At 44.7% G+C, this 11955-nt stretch overlaps 1 protein-coding gene across 3 annotated transcripts; it reads left to right on the plus strand.

Moving 5' to 3' along the window:
• Positions 1-36: 36 nt before the first annotated feature.
• Positions 37-10962, plus strand: e4f1 (E4F transcription factor 1). Of its 3 annotated transcripts, none has more exons than XM_042319219.1 (14): positions 37-187; positions 692-834; positions 936-1026; positions 3482-3672; positions 3852-3972; positions 4080-4232; positions 4683-4855; positions 5144-5341; positions 6234-6348; positions 6688-6905; positions 7163-7361; positions 7658-7830; positions 8131-8211; positions 9661-10962. In XM_042319219.1, exons 1-14 carry the CDS (start codon positions 91-93, stop codon positions 10027-10029), a joined length of 2322 nt encoding a protein of 773 aa, XP_042175153.1. In that variant the 5' UTR covers positions 37-90; the 3' UTR covers positions 10030-10962. The 3 variants fall into 3 exon arrangements, with proteins under 3 accessions (XP_042175153.1, XP_042175151.1, XP_042175152.1); XM_042319217.1 differs by having other exon boundaries at positions 38-187; positions 5144-5383; XM_042319218.1 differs by having other exon boundaries at positions 38-187; positions 3491-3672; positions 5144-5383.
• The last annotated feature ends 993 nt before the right edge of the window (positions 10963-11955 follow it).

Below are 11955 nucleotides of genomic sequence, written 5' to 3' on the forward strand. Positions count from 1 at the left end.
TTGCACTTTTGTTGTTATGACTACGAGGTCGTAAATCCGCCATGTTTTCTCTCGAGTAGCGTTGCGACAGAGACGGAGAACTCAAACGACATGAATGTAGAAAATAATAATACGGCAGAAACAGTGAGCGAGCAAACGGATCACGGCAACAACATCGTCACAATTCAAACAACTCTCGGAGATGAAGGTAAAGACAGTTTACGTGCAAAAACAGTCATATATTTTTATTGTCATATATGTAGGCCCACTCCAATTGATTCAATTTATTTAGCTGCTAGCTAGCTTGCTTGGTAGGCGACAAAATAAGGTCGGTGCACTCTAGCTTGCGCCACATCTTTGCTTGCGCTGTATCGGGTCAATGCTATCTATCTATCCACCTAGCTAGCCAACTAGTGTAGGTCGCGCTGGTCAGATTTAGTTAGTTTGCATCCTCGGATTGTAGTTTAACTTTACACTTATCGGTTTTAGCCTTGCCAGCCAGCTAGGCTTGCTAAATATGCTAACATTAGCTAAGTTAGCTGGCGGCTGCACTTGCTACAGTAGCTAGCTAACTTCGCTATGTCAATGTCCAATCACTTGCATGTGTCAATTAATTAGCTAGCCAGTCAACAACAACATTGAACGTTTTACAATTTATTTTTAAGTGTGTTGTTCTTCTTATACGCATGTTTTTCACGCATTTCACTTGCAGATGAAGATGTCCACAAGTGCGGACGCTGCCAGTCCGAGTTTTGTACGCTGGAGGCATTCATCCAGCACAAGCTTCAGCAGAACTGCACGCGGGCACAGGAACCTCAGGTGCCCGTCAATAAACCCCGAGATGACAACCAAGAGGTAGGCTTGCCCGGGCAATTGTACACCCGGTGCCTACTCGGTTTAGATTTGAGAATTCATAAATTTAATGGGGTGATATGTCAAAACGTTTGTTTGGTCAGGTTTTTGCCCCAGATGGAACCTCTGCTACCTTGACAAGAATGGATGGAAGTGGACTGTCTTCAGATGAACCAGACAAGTCCAACAACAACGGTCAGTCAATGTTCCTTGACTTTTTGCACTCTGGCACCCTCCAGTATCATCTGTCCGTAACTGATAAGACATTATTTGATTGATTTAAGGTTTCTTCTCATGGCAAAGACTTTATATTCTGTCAGAAACCCAATTTCCTCCTGTTTTGACTTTTATGCCCAGTTGAAATGGGTTAATGGCAGTTAGAAAAGCCAAGGCTAGCTTTTTCAAGCAGAAATTTGCTTCCTGCAACACTAACTCAAAAAAGTTCTGGGACACTGTAAAGTCCATGGAGAATAAGAACACCTCCTCCCAGCTGCCCACTGTACTGAAGATAGGAAACACTGTCACCACTGATAAATCCACCATAATTGAGAATTTCAATAAGCATTTTTCTACGGCTGGCCATGCTTTCCACCTGGCTACTCCTACCCCGGTCAACAGCACTGCACCCCCAACAGCAACTCGCCCAAGCCTTCCCCATTTCTCCTTCTCCCAAATCCATTCAGCTGATGTTCTGAAAGAGCTGCAAAATCTGGACCCCTACAAATCGGGCTAGACAATCTGGACCCTTTCTTTCTAAAATTATCTGCCGAAATTGTTGCCACCCCTATTACTAGCCTGTTCAACTTCTCTTTCGTGTCGTCTGAGATTCCCAAAGATTGGAAAGCAGCTGCGGTCATCCCCCTCTTCAAAGGGGGGGACACTCTTGACCCAAACTGCTACAGACTATATCCTATATCTATCCTACCATGCCTTTCTAAGGTCTTCGAAAGCCAAGTCAACAAACAGATTACCGACCATTTCGAATCTCACCATACCTTCTCTGCTATGCAATCTGGTTTCAGAGCTGGTCATGCGTGCACCTCAGCCACGCTCAAGGTCCTAAACGATATCTTAACCGCCATCGATAAGAAACATTACTGTGCAGCCGTATTCATTGATCTGGCCAAGGCTTTCGACTCTGTCAATCACCACATCCTCATCGGCAGACTCGACAGCCTTGGTTTCTCAAATGATTGCCTCGCCTGGTTCACCAACTACTTCTCTGATAGAGTTCAGTGTGTCAAATCGGAGGGTCTGCTGTCCGGACCTCTGGCAGTCTCTATGGGGGTGCCACAGGGTTCAATTCTTGGACCGACTCTATTCTCTGTATACATCAATGAGGTCGCTCTTACTGCTGGTGAGTCTCTGATCCACCTATACGCAGACGACACCATTCTGTATACTTCCGGCCCCTCTTTGGACACTGTGTTAACAACCCTCCAGGCAAGCTTCAATGCCATACAACTCTCCTTCCGTGGCCTCCAATTGCTCTTAAATACAAGTAAAACTAAATGCATGCTCTTCAACCGATCGCTACCTGCACCTACCCGCCTGTCCAACATCACTACTCTGGACGGCTCTGACTTAGAATACGTGGACAAATACAAATACTTAGGTGTCTGGTTAGACTGTAAACTCTCCTTCCAGACCCATATCAAACATCTCCAATCCAAAGTTAAATCTAGAATTGGCTTCCTATTTCGCAACAAAGCATCCTTCACTCATGCTGCCAAACATACCCTTGTAAAACTGACCATCCTAATAATCCTCGACTTTGGCGATGTCATTTACAAAATAGCCTCCAATACCCTACTCAACAAATTGGATGCAGTCTATCACAGTGCAATCCGTTTTGTCACCAAAGCCCCATATACTACCCACCATTGCGACCTGTACGCTCTCGTTGGCTGGCCCTCGCTTCATACTCGTCGCCAAACCCACTGGCTCCATGTCATCTACAAGACCCTGCTAGGTAAAGTCCCCTCTTATCTCAGCTCGCTGGTCACCATAGCATCTCCCACCTGTAGCACACGCTCCAGCAGGTATATCTCTCTAGTCACCCCCAAAACAAATTCTTTCTTTGGCCGCCTCTCCTTCCAGTTCTCTGCTGCCAATGACTGGAACGAACTACAAAAATCTCTGAAACTGGAAACACTTATCTCCCTCACTAGCTTTAAGCACCAACTGTCAGAGCAGCTCACAGATTACTGCACCTGTACATAGCCCACCTATAATTTAGCCCAAACAACTACCTCTTTCCCAACTGTATTTTATTTATTTATTTATTTTGCTCCTTTGCACCCCATTATTTTATTTCTACTTTGCACATTCTTCCATTGCAAAACTACCATTCTAGTGTTTTACTTGCTATATTGTATTTACTTTGCCACCATGGCCTTTTTTGCCTTTACCTCCCTTCTCACCTCATTTGCTCACATTGTATATAGACTTGTTTATACTGTATTATTGACTGTATGTTTGTTTTACTCTGTGTCGTTGTATATGTCGAACTGCTTTGCTTTATCTTGGCAAGGTTGCAATTGTAAATGAGAACTTGTTCTCAACTTGCCTACCTGGTTAAATAAAGGTAAAAACATTTTTTTTTAAATGGGTTAAATTATTTGAGGGAACTGAATTAACCAGCCTTAAGTTCTCTCAGGTGAGGTAGAAGTTGAAGGCTACTCCTCTCGAAGTCGCAGGAAGAGGGGTGGCACAGGGAAGTCTACTGTCCAAACAGAGGGGACCGAGGCCCACAGCCCTGACGGTGCAGACAAGCCAGTCTACAGGGTCAACAAAGATGGACGCTACATTTGCCAAACATGTGAGAAGACATTCAAAACGGTGAGTTGTATTCCACCTGTGCTTCCTGTTGATATAGATCTGAGAATGAACCCGTACAGATTGTCACTACCTTGTCTAGTCTGGAAGAAAGTTTGGAAATCATGACTGTCAGTGATTTTGTTCTTCCCTTGTTTATGCTCAATCAAACAAACCTATTTTTCTGTCTACCTTTTTTCTAGACAAACATCTTGAGAACCCATATGATCACCCACAGTGAGAATAAGAATTTCCCCTGCGAGCTCTGTGGGAGTGCCTTCCGCACCAAAGGCTCCCTGATTCGTCACAACCGCCGTCACACAGGTACAGTGGACTGGAAGTGGGTGGGCTCAGAATGAGATTGTTCTGCATGTGACATGCAGCTTTGTTTCCTATCTCCATCATCAGTCTCTCTCCCTCTCTTCCCCCAGACGAGCGCCCGTACCATTGTAACCTGTGTGGGCTCTCCTTCAGGGAGTCAGGGGCTCTGACCAGACATCTCAAGTCCATCACCCCATGCACTGAGAAGATCCGCTTCAACCAGTACAAGGAGATCCTCGTCAGCAAGGACGGACAGCAGAAAGGTAGCAGTCTGTCAAAAGATTGAGGGATCATGCATGCATGGATAGATAGATATATGGATAGATGGTAGGATACAGGCACACCTGTTAATTGAAATGCATTCCAGGTGACTACCGCATGAACCTCAAGAATCTCAAATGTAAAATAGATTTTGATTTGTTTAACACTTTTTTTAGTTACTAAATGAGTCCATATGTGTTATTGCATAGTTTTGATGTCTTCACTATTATTCTACAATGTAGAAAATAGTAAAAATAAAGAAAAACCCTTGCAATAGTAGGTGTTCTAAAACTTTTGACTGGTAGTGTACTTTTGTTTATATGGAAAGTGGGAGATTACTATATGGAAAGGTAAATATATGGATAGAAAGATTAAATATATGGATCTATCGGTAGATAAGTAGCTGGACAGGGAAATATATAGGTATTGATGGTGTCATATTTGTATTTCAGGAGTAGAGGCAGAGGCCGCCTCATTGGCTGCTCAGCAGGAAGTGGAGCAGCAGGAGGAAGAGGAAGCGCAGGCGGCAGTGGTCAGCGTAGTGGAGACTGACAGCGGAGGACAGGAAGTCATCCACGAGGTCCACTTCCACATGGAGGTAGAGGGAGAAGGGCAGGAACAGCAGGTGTGTGGAGATCTGGATGCATTCCAGTACTGTAAAATGTCTTACTCGTCTCCTCTCACACCTGTTAATTTGTAGTGATCTGAAATCACAGGATAGGTAAAGGCCATGTTGTGAATGCCTGTCCATTTCTATCACATCAGTGCAGATGAAAGAAAATAGAGAAACCCACCCTCAAGCATTTCCTTTGTATCCCAAATCTCTGATGTTTAATATAACCTCTTTGGATGTTACACATTTTTCCTAGGGCCACGTTGGACCCACTTTTCTTGTCTGGTTCCCCATCCCTAGGTTATATTGGACCAGGCTCAGGCAGATGCCCTGGTGGCCGAGGGGGACAACCTCATCTGCCAGGCCATCATCAACTCTGGCATCGCTCTGGAGGCAGTCACTGAGGAGGTGGAGGAGGCCGAGGAGCAGGCACTGGACGGGATGCCTAAAGAGGTCCTGCAGGTCAGGGACATGGAGGGCAGGATGACAGAGATCCAGGTGATGGAGGAGTGTGTGGAGATGGAGGCTGAGGAGATGGTGGTGAGTTAGTCAATGGGGAACAGCAGGAGGTTGATAAACATGTTGTATACTCTCACCTACAGCAGGAGGTTGATAAACATGGTGTATACTCTCACCTACAGCAGGAGGTTGATAAACATGGTGTATACTCTCACCTACAGCAGGAGGTTGATAAACATGGTGTATACTCTCACCTACAGCAGGAGGTTGATAAACATGGTGTATACTCTCACCTACAGCAGGAGGTTGATAAACATGGTGTATACTCTCACCTACAGCAGGAGGTTGATAAACATGGTGTATACTCTCACCTACAGCAGGAGGTTGATAAACATGGTGTATACTCTCACCTACAGCAGGAGGTTGATAAACATGGTGTATACTCTCACCTACAGCAGGAGGTTGATAAACATGGTGTATACTCTCACCTACAGCAGGAGGTTGATAAACATGGTGTATACTCTCACCTACAGCAGGAGGTTGATAAACATGGTGTATACTCTCACCTACAGCAGGAGGTTGATAAACATGGTGTATACTCTCACCTACAGCAGGAGGTTGATAAACATGGTGTATACTCTCACCTACAGCAGGAGGTTGATAAACATGGTGTATACTCTCACCTACAGCAGGAGGTTGATAAACATGGTGTATACTCTCACCTACAGCAGGAGGTTGATAAACATGGTGTATACTCTCACCTACAGCAGGAGGTTGATAAACATGGTGTATACTCTCACCTACAGCAGGAGGTTGATAAACATGGTGTATACTCTCACCTACAGCAGGAGGTTGATAAACATGGTGTATACTCTCACCTACAGCAGGAGGTTGATAAAACATGGTGTATGTCCCTTGCCCTGCCATGTAGGACACATCTGACAAGCAGGAGGATCTGCCGCCGTCTAAAAGTCACAAGTGTCCTCACTGCAGTCGCTCCTTTAAGGCGCTCAACTACCTCCGCTTCCATGTCAAAGGTCACCTCGGTAAGACCACTGTCTCCATTTCTTTTTAATGATTTCCTTTAACGATAGTCTCGGCATAACCCATTGTTTCTTTACATCATTAGTCAACACACACACCATAGGTGATCCATTGATATCAAATGATTGGGGTGGTAAGAGGATTCAGCCAAGGTTTCAAAATCAGATACGTCTATATCATGTATTCCATGTTTATTACATTTTCTCAAATCTCCCCAGTGTCTCTCTCTCCCTGGGTCGTGTTCATTAGTCTCCAAGGAAACCGGTCTGAAGGGGAGGGACTACCTGTTGCGTTCACTGATGAACACGACCTACAGTAGCTCATCTGTGTGTTCTCTGCAGGCTGCAAGCCCTTCAAGTGTGTGATGTGTCAGAAAGAGTTCCTGACAGGCTACCTGTTGAAGAAGCACATGGAGGTCCACCTGAGTGAGAGGCGGTATAAGTGTGGTGAGTGCGGCAAGCTGTACAAGACCATCGGACACGTCCGGGAACACATGAGGGCCCACTCGGAGGAACGGCCGTACAACTGCAACAGCTGTGACAAGGGATACAAGACCAAGGTTTGTTCATACTCAACTTTTATTTCAACCAAGGAGGCCGTGAGCAGGCAAAATATTCCGACTGAAAGTTGTTGAATTCGTAAGTTTTATTTAGTCTCTTAAATGGCAGGAGTCTGCTAATGTTAAGTCAAGTTTCGGGGTGCTTCTTCGTTTGAGCGGTTATCTCAGTCATTTTTCTCGCATGTCAGAAGTGAATTGGTTGACTAACAGATGTCGATTAATTCATAATTTTTTTCCCCCCTCCCCTTTTGTCCCAGAATGCCTTGCAGGTGCACCAGCGGACGCACGCCCAGGAGAAGCCGTACGTGTGCCAGTTCTGCTCGCGGGGCTTCAGGGAGAAGGGCTCTCTAGTGCGCCACATCCGCCATCACACCGGAGAGAAGCCCTTCAAGTGTCACAAGTGTGGGCGGGGCTTTGCTGAGCATGGCACCCTCAACCGCCATTTACGTGCCAAAGGTCAGGATGATTAACACTTGTCTCCTGGGTCATGTATAGCATTCAAATCAATGTCAGATTCATAGAATCCGATGTATCTGGCATTGATCTTATCAGTGATATTAGTGTTACTATTCTTTATGCGTGTACTCCCGACTTACATTACTTTGGATAGGCTGACAATGGCCCTGATTTTTTAATTGATGAAGTAATCAATTTTCCATATTAGCCTATACATGTTATCAATTCCACAATTGACACAAGCAAACAGCCAAATAGCACTACACAGGATTACATTGATGTGTTTGTGTGTCCAGGTGGCTGTTATGCTGGCCAGAAGGAGGGGTCTGGGGAGGAAGGCATGCTGGTCTCAGAGGAGCAGGTGTCTGCAGACAGCCTGGCCACAGCAGCCATCATGTCAGACGACCCCCACGCTGTGCTGGTGGAGTTCTCCTCTGTGGTGGCTGACACCCAGGAATACATCATTAGGGTGAGACCATTCATAGATGGGCGGGGGGTTATTCTCCTTATGGATCTATTACCCATTCCACACTGCCGAAAATGTGAAAGTAATATGTCCAGACTTTTTGCTGAATTCACTGAATGTTTCAACTTGACCTGGCAGAGCTTTAGGCACCAACACAGACAAGGTGCTGATGTAAACGCAGTTGTTCATAGAATATTCATCTATTTTTCTCACAGAAATGAGATGCATCATCACATTCATAAATGATGCTGTCAGTATGTATGGAAGGTTCTGTAGTTCACGTGTCCTGTCTCTTCTCCCCAGGCCCCAGGAGTGGAGGAGGAGGAGGAGGAGGGGCAGGGCGAGGGCGAGGAGGTGACTCTCATCCAAGACAACCAGAATCAGGTCAGTGCTCTGCTCTCCTATTTCTCCTGGAGCCAAGAAATTGTGTTCTAGTGGTTTTATGTCTTGATGGCTTAGACGCGCTCGCCTCCCTACACATAAACACCTTTCACGGTTTGCTTGGTCATAGACATATATTTAACATGCGACCAAAGCCAAGTTTCCATCCAATTGGTGACAGATTTTCATGCAAATATCAAATCTGCATAAAGAAAATCTGCAGATTATCCACCAGTGTTTCCACCAAACTGACTTGTTGCTGATATCAGTGCACACGTCCTTTTTTTTCACCCCCTTTTTCTCCCCAATTTTGTGGTATCCAATTATTAGTAGTTACTGTCTTGTCTCATCGCTACAACTCCCGTACGGGCTCGGGAGAGGTCGGGCACCATGCGTCCTCCGAAACACAACCCAACCAAGCCGCACTGCTTCTTAACACAGCGCAACACCGTACACCTAGCAACCTGGTCAGCGTGCACTGCGCCCGGCACGCCACAGGAGTCTCTAGTGCGCGATGAGACAAGGATATCCCTACCGGCCAAACCCTCCCTAACCCGGACACCGCTAGGCCAATTGTGCGTCGCCCCATGGACCTCCCGGTCGCGGCCGGCTGCGACAGAGCCTGGGCTCGAGCCCAGAGTCTCTGGTGGCACTGCCTTAGACCACTGCGCCACCCGGGAGGCCCTTCAAAATGTCGTTTTTTTTCCCGGCTTACTTTTTCATATACCGAATAAAAATCTAAAGTTAAATGTGTTTTCATCTCATTTTCAACTCTACCAAAAACTGTTAAATAGCAAATATGCCTCCTCTGGCACGTGCGCTCTAGCCAACAGCTCTCAGATACATTGCAGGTAGGCTAGTCTACATGATCAGATTATTATGGATAAGAGAGAGAATATATGTACATGTCAAACGGCTGTCAAGCATCGATCATCATGTCACCAGAATAATAAGACCCTCGCCACCCTGTGAAGTTCATCATAACACAAAAAAATCCAACAACTGATCTGTCTACATTTCAAAATTGCACTGAAACTTAGTTTCATTCCCCAACTGGCGGGTGGTTTTATTTGGCCCCTCAAGTTTTCTGAGCAAAATGTATTTTTAACTAAATGTGTTTTTTTTAAAGATTTTCATTGCTGGACATAAGACTGTAAAAACACCAGGAAACCATCTCCAAGTGATTTTAATTTAAGGAATCTGTTCCCAAGTATTCCCATGTGATCATATACAAATATAAGCAGGTCTTGAAATGCTTATATTTTAGTCAAACATATGTTTGGACTTTTTGTGGTCAATTTACAGTCTACGTTTCATCCCCCTGACCATCCGTTCAGGACAAAATCGGGCAGCAGCTGAATCTAGTTGATGATCCCTGACATAGATAAATCAACTATTAGGTAGACTTTAAGAAGGCATCTCAATACTCACCCCGCTCTACCCACCTTTCAGATGGGCAACCACATCATGAAGGTGGTGCAGCAGATCGTCAACCAATCACGTGGTGGCATCGGCGGCCACCAAATCATTGTGCGCAATGTCTCCATGGACGAGGGCACATCCATCTCCGACTGTGGCGACACCATCACCATAGCGACGCCTGAGAACCTGACCGCGCAGGTCGCCATGACCCTGGCCTCGGCCATCAGCGATGGAACCCTTCTGGCAGGAGGCGGCGCACTGGAAACGCCCGATGGCACGGTCACCATGGTAACAACATCGGGGGCCGAGGACATGGTCGAGGTGATGGAACAGCAGCAGGAGGAGGAGTTTGTTATTACGTCATCGGAGGAGGTGGAGATCCAGACAGTCATTATATGATTTCTTTGTGTTATGAAGTGTCTTATGAAAACTCAGGACTTTGCATGAGTTATGAATACGGTGTGTTTTTATAAGAACAGAATGTCTTATGAAGAGTTTCTTATGAGAACTCAGGACTTTGAATGGGAACATTGGTCTATGTTTGAGGAGTTAGCTTGTATTATGGACAGTTTGAAAGATTCTGTTTGTATAAAGTTTGACATTTTATTTGACAGTATTAGTCCATTTCTGTTGGGTAAGGATTGCAATCAGTTATTGGAAGAGTATTATGTCTTAAGTCACTGAAGTAAGGAGGACTGAAGTGTAAGTTTTACTTGGACAGAAGTGGAGCTGCCTTCATTTTAGTACACTTAACTGTAATGCCATTGGTTGTCAACACTGCGCAACCAATCACAAGGTACGAACAGTAAGCTTATAGCGAGGTCACAGGAGCTCAAGTACTTACCTTTTGCCTTGATAGTCTCAAAAGCCCTAGAATGTTCACTGTTTCTGTTACACTTAGACATTACACCAGGAGATGTCAACTTTATAAAATACACCCCGCCCTTAATTAAAACAATTATACTACCTAATGACTGGAGTTGTTTACCTTGGACAGAGTCATTATAAAATATTCTTATGCTTGACCATAGACTTAAAATGCTTTAGTGATTGTTCGTGAGAGTCTCTGGATTGTATTCATTAGGGCATACCATATTAAAACGTTTGGCAACGGAAAAAACTAAATGAGCATTTCTTATTAGACAATTTCTACTCTTGGTTGCCCAGTGAATATGACTGTGATCTGATGCTGTTGGACTGTACTGCTGATATGTGTCTCCATTACACATCACCCTTACAGTAGACGGACAGACGCCTCACTACTGCCAAATGCTGTGATCTATTACTTGACTGGCTCCGTTTGCGTGGAATGAATAAATGCTACTTTCAGTACAACTTTGTATGTCATCTTTGAGGATTGAGTTTCTGCAGAAGACTAAAAGGAATTTCTTTGTCCTGTGGATGTGAAAAATATACTGTATACCTGACTGAAAAGCAGGTTGAGAAGTGATCGGTTGATTCAGTTATTGATCGATTGATTGGGTCTGGTGTTTACAGTTGCCGTGGGCAACCCAGCAGCTCTCAGTGAGCCCCAGATGGAGGAGCGGGAGTGGATTCATCAGCCTGGCAGATTCAGGACAAAGCAGCCTTGCTGCTCACCTTGCCCGTGGTTGTTGTTGCCTTCTGTCTCTTCTCTCTTTACTTTTCTCATTCACTCTTTTTACTCCCATGCTTTTTGCTCACATTCTCTCAAGACTGTCAGAATGAAGACAAATCTTTTCACCCCTCTGGGTTTTTTGTACAGCTGCCCTTTACTCTGAGAGAGTCCATTGAACTATCATAGATGCAATGGGATCAGGCTACTTGATATGAATAAAACAATCCTGAAACAAAACGTATAACCATGTCTTTGGCTTTTTCCTTATCAAAGTCCAAAATCCCCCATAGTCTTCTACTGTAAGATGAACAGGGCATTTTCACATGATGTAATGCCAATGGTGTATTGATGTATATTTTTCTGCAATTGTGTTGCCTTTGAAGTATTTTGTACAAACTATTTTTGGTTGTGGAATTAGGAAATATAATTGTGTTCCCCCCCCATGGGGGATTTGTTGTCATGCCTGTGGCTAGCAAAGTAAATACAGTAAATTATTAGACACCTAATGAGTATGTCCCCATCTCTACTAAACAAAGCATTGATTCTGGCCCGTTGTATTGTATACTGGCATGGTGATCCAGCCATTCATAACTAAACCTTACTCTGCTTACGTTGTGTCCAATCAAAGACACACCTACTCAAACATCACAATCACTGTTTCCCTGATTAGTTTCCTCATACTGTATGTTGTTGAACATGATCATCTCTAGAGATGTATTTGGCAGAGT

Source organism: Oncorhynchus tshawytscha, unplaced genomic scaffold (genome assembly GCF_018296145.1).
Source record: "Oncorhynchus tshawytscha isolate Ot180627B unplaced genomic scaffold, Otsh_v2.0 Un_scaffold_1341_pilon_pilon, whole genome shotgun sequence".
NCBI lineage: Eukaryota > Metazoa > Chordata > Actinopteri > Salmoniformes > Salmonidae > Oncorhynchus > Oncorhynchus tshawytscha.